A 15,353-nucleotide genomic window follows, 5' to 3' on the forward strand; every position below is an offset into this window, starting at 1 on the left:
CAGTCCATTTTGCCACCTTTGACAAAGAAATGCCATCCATCAATTGGTTCGACCGTCATCGTACCCGCTATCTCTTCTCGAACAGCAAGCAAGTATTCAACACCCCCGCTATGTTCAGTTGTGAGACTCAAAGCATCTTGTCTCCTTTTCCAATACCATTTTCCTAACTTCTGCCTTATGAACTCCAGCAGGAACGTAATCGGAAATCCTCTTGCTCGCTTCAGTGCGGAATTAATAGATTCAGCAATGTTGCTTGTTTTTATGTTGAACCTGTTCCCCTTACAATAAACCCTTGACCATAGCCTGACGTCGGCTTTCTCCAAATACGTTGCAAGTTCCGGGTTTGCACTCCGTATCTCAGCCATGTACCGGTCAAAATCGTAAACCGTGTGAGCATAAGCAGCCCCTTTCACCAAGTACATGAGATGTTTCCCTTTAAACTTTTTGACAATGTTATCTTGAAGGTGATAATAACATATTCCTCGGGTTGCCCAAGGAAACACCTTATCACACGCACTTTTAATGGCCTTGTGCCGGTCGGAGACTATCACCAGAGGCTTGTCATGAGATATACAACTAGCCAATTTTGTGAAAAACCATTCCCAAGAAGGTATATCTTCCTCATCCACGATCCCAAAAGCCAATGGGAATATCTGAAAATTGCCATCTTGTGCGGCTGCAACTAACATAGTTCCTCCATACTTTCCACTTAGGTGAGTTCCATCCACCACAATGACCCTTCTCTGATACTTAAAACCTTTGATAGAAGCTCCAAAAGAGAGAAATAGATACTTAAATCTTTTCATAGAATCAAGTTCTATCGCCGTGATAGAATCAGGATTTGCAATGGAGATTTGCTCGAGATATGATGCCAGACGCGAATACCCTTCTTCTGCTGATCCTCTCACCAATCTTTGTGCATATAACAGTGCTCTGTATGAAGTGGTGTAATCAAGCGCCATGCCAAACATGTTCCTCATTGCATCAGTGATATGCTGCGGAGTTATCCCATCAATGATTCCAACACGATCAATGAAAAGACTACCTACATACTTCGGAGTACAGTGTCTCCGCTGAGCGATTCGGTCTCCCGCTGAGCATAAATGTTTTTCCACATACTTTGTTACCCAAAACGTGTTTGTCCCATGTTTGACACTCGCTCTGACCTTCCATCCACAATAGCTAACCGGACATGTTGCCACAACGAGAGTTTTCGTTGATTTGTATAATCTGAAAGAAAACTTACCCCTCACTGCTGCCAACCGCAGCTCTGAAAGCAGTGCACCCTTGCTAACAAAACTCTGGTTGACATAGATACTGGTACCATTCGATTTTCCTCCTTCAATAGCATTTGTCTTAGCATATGTCTTTTGGATTTCTTCAAAACAAATATTATCATCATCTTCCTCGTCCTCATCTGGAACCTTTCCATAAAGACTGTAATCCCCACCATTCTGATCCGTTTCACCAACAATAGAATTATCAGCATCCTCCTCCCCATTTTCCTCCTCCTCATTATCACCAACATCTTCAAAACATTCATCAGCTTCATCATCATCACCAACATCTTCTTCCCATTCACCAGCTTCATCATCATCACCAACATCTTCTTCCCATTCACCAGCTTCATCATTATCACCAACATCTTTTTCCCATTCACCAGCTTCATCAATATCCCTTTTCTCTGAAACCGTTTCGACCTTGCTGCGGCTTGATACACAAAGACATACTCTATGGGTTTTGAGTATCTCCAGCAAGTTTCGAACTTGTCTATCACTTGTAACATGAATGGGAAGACTGCCTGGAGCCATCATCATTTCTGCTGGTAATGAGTAGCTAATCTCCACACTCACTGTTCTCATGTCCAGGTTATAATCTTCTTGAGCCATTGCAACAAGTTCAGCATGTGTTGAATCTTCATTCAATAAAAACAATCTTGCTCCTTTGAGATCATCAACCACAAAATCCCAACGGAAATCTCTCAACAACCATTCTCCATACACTGCATGTAACTGAAAAATCATCTGCAAATATTCAAAATAAAACACATTAGTAAACATAGAGAAAATGAAGAAGTTCAATAAACATTGCCGCAGACGACTTAGCATTAAGTCGTCCAGAAGACTTAAAGGTAAGTCGTCTAAAGAGGTCACTTTTGCAATTGAAAATTAAAAGGGACGACTTAATTCTAAGTCGTCCGGCTTTGTTTGTTAAAAAAAAAACTTCAGACGACTTATATATAAGTCGTCTACGAGAAACGGGCTAGTTTTGCATTTGACCGAATCGTGTCAGATCTTTGACTATTTCTGGACGACTTATAATTCAGTCGTCTCTGGGAAAGTTAAAATTTCAATATTTTATGAAAACTTGACGACTTACGTGTAAGTCGTCCTAGGTTAGTTTTGTAATTGAAAAATAAAACTTCATAATTTAACTTTAACCAGACGACTTAATATAAAGTCGTCCCTCCAGAAGACTTAATTTAAAGTCGTCCGGGGAAAGCAAAGTCGTCCAGAATTTTTCCCAATTTTCTGGTCAAACCTTGCTTATCCCGGACGACCTTAAATTAAGTCGTTTAGCTGGACGACTTTCATCTAAGTCGTCTGGAGAAAGTTAAATTTCAAGTTTTATTTTTCAATTACAAAACTAACCTAGGACGACTTACACGTAAGTCGTCAAGTTTTCATAAAATATTGAAATTTTAACTTTCCCAGAGACGACTGAATTATAAGTCGTCCAGAAATAGTCAAAGATCTGACACGATTCGGTCAAATGCAAAACTAGCCCGTTTCTCGTAGACGACGTATATATAAGTCGTCTGGAGTGTTTTTTTTTAACAAACAAAGCTGGACGACTTAATTTAAGTCGTCCGTTTGACCAGAAGACTCATCAGTAAGTCTTCTACATACAGATGACTTACTAGTAAGTCTTCTACGCGAACAGATCTTGAAAAAAAATTCAAATTCGTACCTTAAACTAGGTGAGATGACTTCGTTTGCACACAAGGTCTTCTCCAACCACCCAGAACCTCAAACGAAAGCAACCGTAAGTCAAAACGAAAGAAATATGGCTCTGTCAACCATAGCCCATATTTTGAATCAAAAGCTTGAGTTTTTTGGATGAATATAGAGAGAAAGTGAAAGAAATGTTGTTTTTAGTTCATAACAATTGAAACAGAGAGAGTGTAAAGAGATTTACGTGCATTAAAGGGCAATAAAAGCTCCAAACAGTTCGTACAAGGTTGTTGCCACTATTCATTGCAGTGGCAATATTGTAAATACTTGAAGAAGATGAGGTTGAGACAGTAAAGAAGCCATTTTGAAAAAAAAAAAAAAAAAATGTTAATGGCATTTTCGTAGATAAAATGCAGGTGTGGGGTTAAAATCTCAAAAAAAAAAGGAGTCAAAAGAAAATGTTAGTTTTCTGTTTGACTCCAAGTTTTGAGTCACTTTTGCAAAAAGCCCTATTTTTAAATCAAAATATAAGAAAATTTTAAATAAAAAGTAAAATTTCAGAGCCAAGTCCAAACTAATCTTTAGAATTTGTTAAAAGGTGAAATTTTTTTATATCTTCAAAAGATTATGTGTGTAATATGTAGCCTAATGTATGTAACACTATTTTAGGTTTTCATACAAGATAAAGTAATAACGTTTTTAACGATCAACTATAATGAAATTATAGGAAAACCATATTTTTTTCTTGGTGAAGGTAGTAGACTAATTTTTAGTCTAAGACAATGGACCACCATGGATTTTATTAAATAAAAGTTATTGAAAAAAATCGGAATTCTCATACATAAAACTTTCAAAAATGATTAGCTGTCATAAAATAAAGATTATAAAAACTGAAAAACGTGTTATAAATTCTTAAAACTAAAACTTCAATAAATATAGGGGACCAAATATTTATGAATGCAACTCAATAAGTGGAGATGACATAATTATGGATGACCATCGTGATAACCTTAAAAGAAATAATATTTACGGATATTCAAATAAATAAATAATTTTCTTATCATATATTCCCTTAAACAGCTAAACCCTAACTTGTCGCCGGGATTTCGTTTAATATAATTATGTTCACTAAAAGACTTGAAGCAAAAGAACAGTAGAGAGAGAAAGTATGAGAGAGAGATGAGACTCTGTGGTTGACAAACTCTTTTGCTCTCACATAGAAAGATAACTTATTTTCTTTTCTTTTCTTTTTTTTTCTTTACTTTTCAGTGAGTAGTTTTATAATATTTGGACAAAGGAGAGTTTGTCTGAAGAAAGCTAAAGAGTTTAAAGACCTTAAAGAGTTGTAATGGTTTATGTCTTTGGAGAATCCTGAAGGGTTATGAAGTGAGAGAGAGATAAATAGAAAGAAAAGAAAAAAAGAGAAGAGAGAGGTTAGAGACATGGTGGGCTCAGGAGGAGATAGAAGCAAAGATGCTGTAGGGATGATGGCACTTCACGAAGCACTTAGGAGCGTATGTCTTAACTCAGACTGGATTTACTCTGTTTTCTGGACCATTCGTCCCCGACCGTACACTCATCTCTCCCTGTCTCTCTGTTCATTAATCTTTCTCTATGTATGTTTCTTATCTTTTGTTGTTCCTCTTTCTGGTTACAGGAGGGTCCGTGGTGGTAATGGATGCAAGATTGGTGATGAAAGTGGCAGCTTGTGAGTTTTGTCTCTTTCTATCTTTCCTCTGCTTTTGATAGAAACAGAGGCTGCTCTGTTTCAACTCAAGATCTCTTTCTGAAACAGTTGTGATTTTAATTTTCAAGGATGTTGATGTGGGAAGATGGGTTTTGTGGAGGAGGAGGAGGAGGAGGGAGAAGTGAAGATCTTTGTCTGGAACCAGACATTGAAAGTGAAGATCTTGTCAGAAAAGCTTTCAGCAAGATGTCCATTCAGTTATATAATTATGGAGAAGGGTGGGTGCTGGGTAGGTGGTTATATAAATAATTATGGAGAAGATAATTAGATTATATAAACACACCCTTAATCACTTCATTATTACCAAACCTTTCATTAAGATATATATTATATTGTGAATCTTTAACATGATATATGCAGATTGATGGGTAAAGTTGCTTCTGATAAATGTCACAAGTGGGTATTCAAAGAACCATCTGAATCTGAACCCAATCTTGCTAATTACTGGCAGAGTTCTTTTGATGCTGTAAGTTTCCTTAATCTTCCACAGATCTTTAAATATTTTTATTTTGGTTAGATGAGAAGTTTATGATTAAGATGGTTACACCTTTTGGTTGTTCAAAAATTTATTGCAGCTTCCTCCAGAATGGACAGACCAATTTGAATCAGGCATACAGGTCAACAGTCAAACATCCTTTTTACATGTTTTTTAAATATTTTTTCAAACTTTGATTTACTGTTCTTGAACTTACCTTAACACTTGTTTAAATGAACAGACAATTGCTGTGATTCAAGCTGGACATGGTTTGTTACAGCTAGGTTCTTGCAAGATTGTGAGTTTTTTTTTCTTTTAATTTTACATTTTCATATTAGCTTTTTGATTTGGCTATACGGTGTGATCAATCATTGCTTTACTCACTCCAGATTCCAGAAGATCTTCATGTTGTGTTGAGGATGAGGCAAATGTTTGAATCAATCGGTTATCGATCCGGTTTTTACCTTTCCCAGCTCTTCTCTTCAAACCGAACCGGTGCTACTCCATCCTCATCCTTGGTTCCAAACCAGCAATCTCAGTCTCAGCCTTTAGCTTGGGGATCACACGCTCCATTGTTACCTTCCCCTGGTTATCAGAACCAAACTCTACCTGCATCAACAAGATATGGTTTCCTTCAAGAAACCAATGCTCCTCCTCCTCAGATGCTTCCTCCAATGGAAGAACATGAAGAAGACATCAAATGGCCCAACGGTTTATCTTTGTTCAATGCATTGACTGGTCGTGCAGACGAAGCTAGTAGACTTCTGTTTAACCAGGAGCAGAACCCGATGAATATCGAAAACCAGAACGAGTTCTTGAGCCTTGAAAGTCATCCTAACAAGTTTAGAAGAAGCTATACATTACCAGCAAGAATGGACTCTTCCTCATCATCAACCTCGCTCGATCAGCAGCCACTAGAGTTTAGGAACAACTCCGGAAGCAATGCAGGAATGTACTCTGATGTTATGGAGACGTTCTTGAGGTGATTTGACAAGTTCAAGAATCATGTTAAAAGACAGATTTAAAAAGATAACGAAAAGCTTTTAGCTTAATCTGTTTAAGACTGTCCCTTTGTTTCTTTCTTACATCTCCCTCGTTGTTGTTGTTGCTGTTGTAACATATATGTCTGATTGTATCTGCTTTTATGTCAAAACTCTTTTTAACGTTTTAAGATACTTTGTTACGTATCATAAGGATTGTCACATGAAAAGTCTGATTCTCTTGGTGAGTTTGTGCTTTGTATGCTGGATCTACCCATGAGCATTCGATCCTCAGTTTGGGTCTAGAGGCTATAGCGGTTTAGGATCCGTTCGGATATTTTTAGAAAATTTAGTCCGGTTTTAGTTCTTCATTTCAGTTTTTGCTTTAGTTCAGGTAACAAAGTTGTGAATTGGTTAATATTCGAAGTAATTTTAAATTTCATTCGTTTCGATTTTTCGGTTAATTTAAGATAAAAAAATCAGAAACTTCGATTTTGTGGATTAAATATATAAAAAATAAAGTTTTTGGATAAAAATTTGGATAATTTGAAATATTTCGGATAAAAGTTATTATGGTAATTCGGTTATTTGTATATTTTGTTTTATAATTAATATTTTAAAATTATTTGATTATGTTAAAACTAAATATAATTAATATTTATACGTATATAACTTTATATTATAGAAATTTGGGGTATCCATTCAACTCTGGTTCGGTTTTAGTTTTTTGGTTATACAAAATTCACTCGGATAGCTAATAGAATCCAAACCCAAACCGAACCTCGGTTTTTTGGTTCCGGATAAATGTGTCTAGGTCTAGTTGGATCAACAAAAGTTCATAGCTTTACATGTATACCTCAAGTTTCTCTAACCAAAACCAGTGATCTACATTAAAGAACTAACAAAGATCCTTAAAAAGGATTAACACTGTTGTTTAACAGACTCTACTGGAACATTTTCAAGCCAAGCAACAACCTCTTCAATCAACGGTCTCCTTCTAGGGTCACGATCAATGCATCTGCACGCAATCTCCAACATCTCCAAAACCTCCTTCTCCTCCACATTATCGCGCATCGTCGCATCGATAAGCTCAGCCTCACGCTTCTCAGCCTTCATCTGAAACACCCTAGACACCAAATCTCTACAGCTCTTCCCTTTACACACTTCCACCGGCCTCCTACCCGTAACAAGCTCCAAAAGCACCACACCAAAACTATAAACATCTCCTCTACACGTGGCTATCAAAGACTGGCTATACTCTGGAGGAATATACCCCAACGTCCCCACCAAATCAGTCGTCACGTGAGTATCGTAAGGCCTAAGCAGCCTAGCTAACCCGAAATCCGCAAGATGAGCTTCGAAGCTCTCGTCTAATAAAATATTAGACGACTTCACGTCTCTGTGGATAACGTTAGGCTCACAGTCTTTATGCAAGTAAGCAAGCCCACGCGCCGCTCCTTTAGCTATCTTCAACCTCACGTCCCACTTGAGAGAGGCGTTTGCATCGACACGCTCGTGGAGCCAATAGTCCAAGCTCCCGTTCTCCATAAACGAGTAGATGAGGAGCCTATCGTTCCCGTGCTTGCAGTAGCCTTGGAGAGAGACGAGATTCTTGTGTTCAGCTCGAGACAACGCTTCGACTTCGGCTTGGAACTCGCGTTCCATCTGCCCGCAGTCGCCTGAAAGCCTCTTGACAGCTGCTTTCGAGCCGTCGGGTAGATTGGCCTTGTAGACAAGACCAAACCCGCCGCATCCGATGATGTTGGCTTGGCTGAAACCGTTTGTAGACTTGAGAAGATCCGCTACGCTCAGGTCTTTGCATCCACAGCTATGGAAGAGAACTATCTTCGACGACGTGGGAGCTTTAGGAGCTTCCTCGTCAACGTCGGTGACTCTATCATTATCATCAGCCTCTTTTCTTGAGAGTCTTAGGAGAATAGCAGCGAGAAGAAGAGTGATCCCCACGGCAAGACTTATAGTCAATACAACAATGCTGCTTCTCCCGAACTTTCCATTCCCACGCGAAGAAGAAGTACCGCCTTTAGGTTTCAAGATGTTACTCATGAGAACATCGCAAGGGGAGTCGATGGCGCGGCAGAGTCCTAAGTTTCCTTCAAAGCTCGAGTGAGGGAAGCTGTAGAACTGACCACCGGAAGGAATGGGGCCGGCGAGACGGTTATAAGCAACGCTGAACCTCGACAAGAAAGTGAGGCTTTGAAAGGAGAGAGGAATGGAGCCGTTGAGATGATTGTAAGACAAATCAAGAAGCTCCAGGTTGTCGAGACCGGAGATGGAGTCAGGTATCTCCCTGGTGAAGTTGTTCCTGCTCAAATCCAGCATGTGAAGCTCTTTCAACCGTCCGATCTCACGCAAGATCGTGCCGTTGAGTCTGTTATTGTTTAAGTAGAGAGACGGAGGGAATCTCGAGACTTGGTTGTAAGGAAGACCGTGAGAGCTTTTGTTTCTCTTCACGTAGAGAGGGATCCCTGAAGAGTCTATCATCTGAGAGTCGTTGCAGTTTAGATGAATTAAACTCTTGAGATTGGTTAAGGCCACAGGGATTGTTCCGGTTAATGTGTTGTTGGAGAAGTCTATGTAGAAGAGACTCTCCATCTGACCGATCCACTGAGGGATGGCTCCGTAGAAGTGGTTCCAAGAGAGATCAAGAACCTGGAGCTTCTTGCAGCTCAGCAGCCAGCTCGGAATGTGACCTCTGAGACCGCAGTTTCCGAGGGATAAGATGGTGAGGTTGTCGAAGCCGGTGACATCTCTAGGAACTTCCTCTTGGATAAAGTTCTTTGAGAGGATGAGAGTAGAGAGGTTTCCGCAATGCTGCAGCACTCTCATTGCTTCTGACAAGTTCACAAAGCTGTTGTTGGATAAGGAGAGGAACAAAAGAGACTTTAAATTCTTGAACGTGTTGGGGATTTTACCGGTGAACCCGTTTTTGGCTAAGCTTAAGATCTTCATATTGGAGCAACGGCCGAGAGAATCGGGAAGAGGTCCGGAGAAGTGATTGCTAGCGAGATCAAGAACGCAGAGATCTTGAAATACAGTGAAGTTGAGATCGACAGAACCGGTTAACGAGTTGTTCCTAAGATCAAGAACCTTGAGTTTGGAGCATTGAGATAAACTTGAAGGAAAATGTCCAGAAAACTTGTTGGAGCTTAGGTCGAGATGCTCAAGGTGAGTGAGGTTACCAAAGACATCTGGTATCTCACCGGAGAACCTGTTCTCGGATATCAAGAGAGACTTGAGAGCAGTGAGGTTACTCAGCTTCTGAGGATGAATCTCGCCTTCCAACAAGTTGTTGCTTACGTTAAGCATCACAAGACGAGGGAACACTCCGAGATTGGATAGATTCCCGGTAAGCATATTATGGCTCAAGTCAAGAACTTGAAGCTGCTGCAGCTTGGAGAACTCTGACGGCAATTCGCCTTTGAGGTGGTTACGAGAGAGATCAAGTAGTCTCAGCTCACTCAGCTCGCTTAAAGAACTCGAAACTTCACCTTCCAAGCCCTTTTCAGACAGAACCAGCTTTGTAACTCGACTAGAAACATCATCACAGACAACACCACCCCACTCACAACAGCTTGAATCGTTTAGCCAAGATTCAGTAACGGACATGTTCTTCAACGCTCCCGCGAACTCCCTGAGGGCAGATAAGTCGCTGGGGTGACATGTGAGCGTTGGTTGGCTCAGAGATGAACCAAGAAAGAAGACTAGCAATAGGAGAATGATCACCATGACTTAAACCAACAGAGACAAGAGTCTTCTCTAGAGTTAAGGGCTCTTGAAGAAGAAGAAGAAGAAGAAGACTCAGAGAGTCACATGCTCATGTCCCAAAAAGAGTAGAGCTTCCACAACTTGTGATTGAAGCAACATTGTGAAAGCGAATTGAGAAGAGCAAAACGTATCTTCCTGAAACCTAATCCCAAGAAAAGAGAGTATGAGAAGAAACTAAACAGACAACAAGACTTGTAAGTTGTAACTAAAACTGCTCACATCCCAAGTCTTCTCCAAGACTTGTAACTTAAGCAAAGAAACAAACTTTTAAACTTTAAATAAGTCAAAAGAGTAAAGTAAATACCGTTTAAGCAATTTGGCCAACCCTAAACCCTAAATTGCAAAGCTTTTCGAGATAAAGCTAAGAGCTTTCGAGTTCACAGACGCCACTGAGACAATGAATGATCTTTTTTTCTTCAGGGAAACTATTGATGCCGAAGACTTTTGTTCGGAGGGTTTATAGTGTGTGGGATGTGAAGTGCAGGTCTTTTTCGAGGCGAGACAGGAACAGTCTAAAAGCGAAACAGAGAGTTGTTGGGGTTTCAAATTTTGTCAATGTGTTAATTTCGAAACTGATTGGAGAAAAGACGATTGAAGAAGATTTTCTCGAAGAAAAGGGAGAGTTGTTTCGTTTTCTCAAGAACAGTGAGAGTTGCTAATTAGCTTTTGTCCGTGACAGGTCTTGTCTCAAATGTCTTGTGTGCACTTCTCCTAGTTTTTTTTTTTTTTATTTTACAAATTATAATCGTCAATTAAATTTACTATTTAATTTCTGTGGACAAAATCCTGCACAGCTATTTATTACAGCTCACAAGTTTATACTATATTCTAGAAATAATAATGGCTCACACAGTTTGACTGTAATTTGTTTTTTTTTTCCTTTTAATATTTTACTTTTTAAAATTGGTTCAAAGATAATGTTATTTTAACTAACCTCCGTTGAGTAAAAACTAAAAACATTAAGTTTCTCGAAATTATCATAGACATATGCAGACAAAATGTTGTCGTTTGCTTCAAATCTATTTTCTTATGACAAATTAGTGTGAACCAAACTAAATTTCTAGTTGGAACAAAGTCAACAAAAGTATGTAGTTAGGTCAAAAACTTTTCTTAGATGCTTTCGTTTTCTTCTATAGTTTGTCGCATTAAGGAAAATAATTGACAAAAGATTAAGGGATCGTTCCGAGTTAATCCGAATATCTAATGATGAAGCTAATAAGTAATAACTCATATTGTCAATGCGTTGCCCCCAAAATCAATACCAACATGACTTTTCTCTAAAAGTAGAAATTTAAGCATTGATATCCATAATAACATATTCCTTTGTAAAGTAATTTTAGTTGTCAAGATAAAAGTCGTTTTAGAATTTTAATCAAATTTATTATTTTATATTATATAATTTTTTTTACATTTTAAAATGTAGTTAGTTCTATGTAATAATATTTTTATTTATAAAATATATAGAACTAAATATTTTTTAAATCTGAATGCATAAATCTAAAATAATTAAAATAAAATGGAAAGAGTATCTGATAACGATGAATTGCTCTTGTAAAATTTTCGGTGGTCACTAATTTTTTCTCTTTCTTTTTCACAAGATTTGATTCACGTTAGATGTAGTTTTCTTTTTCAAAATAATTAAATGACATGATTTGAGTTTCTCTTTGGGAGATATAAACATTCATAAGTGTAGAACCTCTTAGTCATAAAAATATTTACACAAATTTTTAATCAGGAAAAAAAAAAAAAAATGTTTCATTGACATATATAGTAATCGAACCTCCCGTGAAAGTCGTGACGCATCATGGCTATTTACGGTGCACGTGGCCCGAAGAGAGTGACCTTCCTTTGAACCTTGTGGGTTCAGTTTGGACTTTCAGTCCCGACGTCACGGGTTCGATGCCGTGAAAGAGGTGGAACGGTTGAGATTCTTAGAAAAGGCCAGATCACGGGTCCCATGTGACTTAATGATAGTTTTTTTGGGCTTTTTATTTTAAAAGAACTCTCTTTTTTGTTTTTTTCTTTAAAATCTTTCTTTATTGACAACCTACAAACAATTGTTATGGTCTCGAAAAAGTACCTTGTGAATACATGGGGACAATTTATATACAAAAGGTCCTTGATTGATGATGTGCCCACTAACCCTGTTATGCTGTCTGTGTTTAATTACACGCTATTTTAAAAGATGAAAAAACTGATATTGATACAACCATGCAATGCAAAGTGCTAACAGTAAGAATAATATTGAATAATATATAATGAGAAAATTAAAAAGAGACTCTTGATGGTAATTATATGTCGAAGTACTTAATCCAATAGTTACATGTAAATTATGAACTTAGTACTGATAATTATTTATGGTTAATAGTTTTGTCACTGTGATTCTAGTGGTACAACCGAATTTTCTACTACAACACTATATATATATATATAGCATTTACTATAACTTAATTAAAACTATAAAATATTTAAATTTGGATTTAATGATTAAAGTTTAATATTTAGGAGAATAGGTGGGATTAACATTTAGGAATAAGATTAAGGTGATGATTGTTTGCACAGTTTTTAGATTTTAGTTTTTGGTTTTTGGATTTTGGTTTTTAGTTTTTAGATTTTGGTTTTAGTTTTTAGTTTTTCCGTAGATTTTAGTTTTTCAAAAGTTTGAACGGTAACATTAGATTTTGGTTTTTGTTTTCTAATCGAAAATGTTTTATAAATATAAAATTATTTTTCTCGAAACAATTAAAAAATAATAATGTTTTATTTTATCACTAAAATGCATAAATTTATATTTAAAGTTTTTTAAAATATATATTATAAAATAAAAAATAATAGCTAAATTTTGAAAAACTTTAATTTTGTCTCTCTAGAACAATACACAATTAATAGCTGATATTTTAAAACAAACTGAAATTAGTTATATTTTTAAAATATGGTAAATTAAATAAAATTTACGCAATTCAAATATCACAATATCTAAAATCTAAAATGTAAATTTAATTCTCTAAAAAAGTTATTGTATTTTATAAAAAAAAAATATTTTTCAAAATGGTAAGTTTTTTTAAAGAAGATTTTCGACAAAAAACTAGAATTTAAATAAAAAATAAAATGACCATTTAATAAATGCATAGTAGATATAACCAATAGTTTTAGTAAATTTTATTACAGATTTTATAGTATAAAGTAGGAAGTATTAATTAAATAATTATAAAACTAATTTAGCTAAACAAAACTCCAATAATTTAAATTTTAAATCAAAACTATATGAATGTAATCATCCACCATTTGTCATGCTGAATAATTTATAATTTATTTTTAGTTCTAATACTTTATTTCAGAGTTTAATTGGTAGCATAGTTAAACAAACATGTGGGAATTGAGAGAAAGAAGATAAACATAGAACAAATTTTAAAAGGAAAAATATAAAATATAAAATTTTAAAAGAAAATAATAAATTTAAAAAAACTATCGTTGGCCAAAATCTAAGAAAACATAGTTTTTGGTTTTTGTGTGGAATTAATTAATTATTTGAAAAACTAGTTTCCCTACTTTTTATGGAATCATTTTTTTCTAAAATCTTGATTGGCAAAAAAAAAATAGTTTTTCAAAAACAAAAACCATAAACCACTTCAAAAACTAAAAACAATCAAGTTCTAACTAGACTTCACCAAAGTACATATATAATGTTGGTTATATATAATTTTTATATATGCAAATTCAAAATCGGTTATTGTTTTGAAATGTTTCAATATAATGTTGGTTATATATATTGTTGTTGTTTTCAATCATTCGCCATTTTTTAATAGATCAATTGCGCCGGACCCGAAATCTAACCATCATAACGGATGACTCAAAACAACTGTAATATATGTAATTAACATGGCAATGGTTACTATTTTTTTTTTCTTTTTCAGAAAATTTGATATTATTGTAAAGTTTCAGAACATAAAATAATACTGAAAATTTATTTACAGTTTCATCGATTAAAATCAACTTTAGAAAATCCCTTCCATAATTTGCATGTTGCTTCCATGAATGAAGCAACTTAAATGTATACACCATACAGTTTTAAAAGATTTTACGTTTTTAAGAAAAATATATTTAAAAACATTTTAGAGTTTAGATTGTAGGAATATATTAGATTGCGATGAATATATATACACACGAAAGACTTTCAGAATTTAAAACATAGAAGCAAACAATTTATGTTTGGTTAGTTAATATCAATATTTTTAGGATTCTCCAATATTTTATTAGAATATTATGAAAATACTAGTGATTTGAAAAGATTTGTATAACTAATAACATATGGATTATTTGTTTTTGCATTAACAATTTATGTTTGGCTAGTTAATATCAATATTTGTAGGATTCTCCAATATTTTATATGAGAATATTATGAAAATATTAGTGTTTTGAAAAGATTTGTATAACTAATAACATATGGATTATTTGTTTTTGCATTCAGTAAATGGAATATTAGGAAACTGCATACACGTTAAAATGTATTATTTGGAAACATAACCGAATTGTAGACATTTTTTGTTAATATTTTTTTTATGATTTTTAAGATTTTTTTTGTTTTGTTTTGAATGTATTATTAGATTTTGAAAATATAGATTTGGACTATAATATTCTTTATATTCGGTTTATATATTTCCAATATTTTTCATATAACTTTTTAATACTTAAAATGCTTATTAGAAATTTATACTCTGATATGAATATAAAAATCTTGTACTTCATTCTTAAATAGTTGATTCAGTTTTTTTATATATATTTAATGATTGGTTGTAGATATGGTGGTGAACATATGTTGCAGACATGGTATGATACACGAGGAAACATAAATGTGTAAAATAAACTCTACCTGGTTCTTGTTAGATTTTTTCATTTTTTTACTGCTGTTTTGTTTTTGATGTTGGTTGCCTTGAAAGTGCTCTGGTTGGTGTTGAGCTCCTTAAACTTCTTGGGTTGAGAATTCGTTAGCTTAAATTGCAATTGGTAATGAAGTGATTTAAATTTGTTTTGGTTTCAATGTGGTTCTCTTTTGATTTGATGCGTAGGTTATTATTATAACTGGATCACTTAGCATTAATCCATGTTAGAAATTGCATCCAGACCTAGCGCCAAATGACAAAATCGAAAATTAATCGAAGAATAATCAGTAATTAGTTTTAAGTTTTTTTTTTTAATTTGTTTTCTTATATATATTTGTACACGTAGAACTAAGAATCAATTGTTACTTAGTCTAGTCATTTGTTAGCAAGCTGAATCTCTTATCGGTTACGGGTTCGAAGGAGATTGACAACATTTTTGTTTATTTTCGCACTCTATCAATAGTGACACAAAATTACCTAAAATCATGTCTTCTTCTGCATAGCGATAGTCGATCTTCAAATCCAAATTTT

At 35.2% G+C, this 15,353-nt stretch overlaps 2 protein-coding genes across 5 annotated transcripts; one reads left to right on the plus strand and one right to left on the minus strand.

Moving 5' to 3' along the window:
* The first annotated feature begins 4,051 nt into the window (after nucleotides 1-4,051).
* Nucleotides 4,052-6,366, plus strand: LOC106380951 (protein RICE SALT SENSITIVE 3-like). Of its 2 annotated transcripts, XM_013820799.3 has the most exons (7): nucleotides 4,052-4,524; nucleotides 4,612-4,662; nucleotides 4,770-4,919; nucleotides 5,062-5,167; nucleotides 5,277-5,318; nucleotides 5,418-5,474; nucleotides 5,566-6,366. In XM_013820799.3, the coding sequence occupies exons 1-7, from the start codon at nucleotides 4,397-4,399 to the stop codon at nucleotides 6,160-6,162; spliced, it is 1,131 nt and encodes a 376-aa protein (XP_013676253.2). In that variant the 5' UTR covers nucleotides 4,052-4,396; the 3' UTR covers nucleotides 6,163-6,366. The 2 variants fall into 2 exon arrangements, with proteins under 2 accessions (XP_013676253.2, XP_013676254.2); XM_013820800.3 differs by lacking the exon at nucleotides 4,052-4,524 and having other exon boundaries at nucleotides 4,770-4,930.
* Nucleotides 6,367-6,979: 613 nt separating this feature from the next.
* LOC106380952 (phytosulfokine receptor 2) lies at nucleotides 6,980-10,794 on the minus strand. 3 transcript variants are annotated; one of them, XM_048746894.1, is made up of 3 exons: nucleotides 10,247-10,794; nucleotides 9,090-10,084; nucleotides 6,980-9,008 (listed from the first exon to the last, which is right to left on the minus strand). In XM_048746894.1, the coding sequence occupies exons 2-3, from the start codon at nucleotides 9,901-9,903 to the stop codon at nucleotides 7,078-7,080; spliced, it is 2,745 nt and encodes a 914-aa protein (XP_048602851.1). In that variant the 5' UTR covers nucleotides 9,904-10,084; nucleotides 10,247-10,794; the 3' UTR covers nucleotides 6,980-7,077. The 3 variants fall into 3 exon arrangements, with proteins under 3 accessions (XP_048602851.1, XP_048602850.1, XP_013676255.2); XM_048746893.1 differs by having other exon boundaries at nucleotides 6,980-10,077; nucleotides 10,247-10,791; XM_013820801.3 differs by having other exon boundaries at nucleotides 6,980-10,084; nucleotides 10,247-10,790.
* Nucleotides 10,795-15,353: the final 4,559 nt, after the last annotated feature.

Source organism: Brassica napus, chromosome C2, assembly GCF_020379485.1.
Source record: "Brassica napus cultivar Da-Ae chromosome C2, Da-Ae, whole genome shotgun sequence".
Lineage (NCBI taxonomy): Eukaryota > Viridiplantae > Streptophyta > Magnoliopsida > Brassicales > Brassicaceae > Brassica > Brassica napus.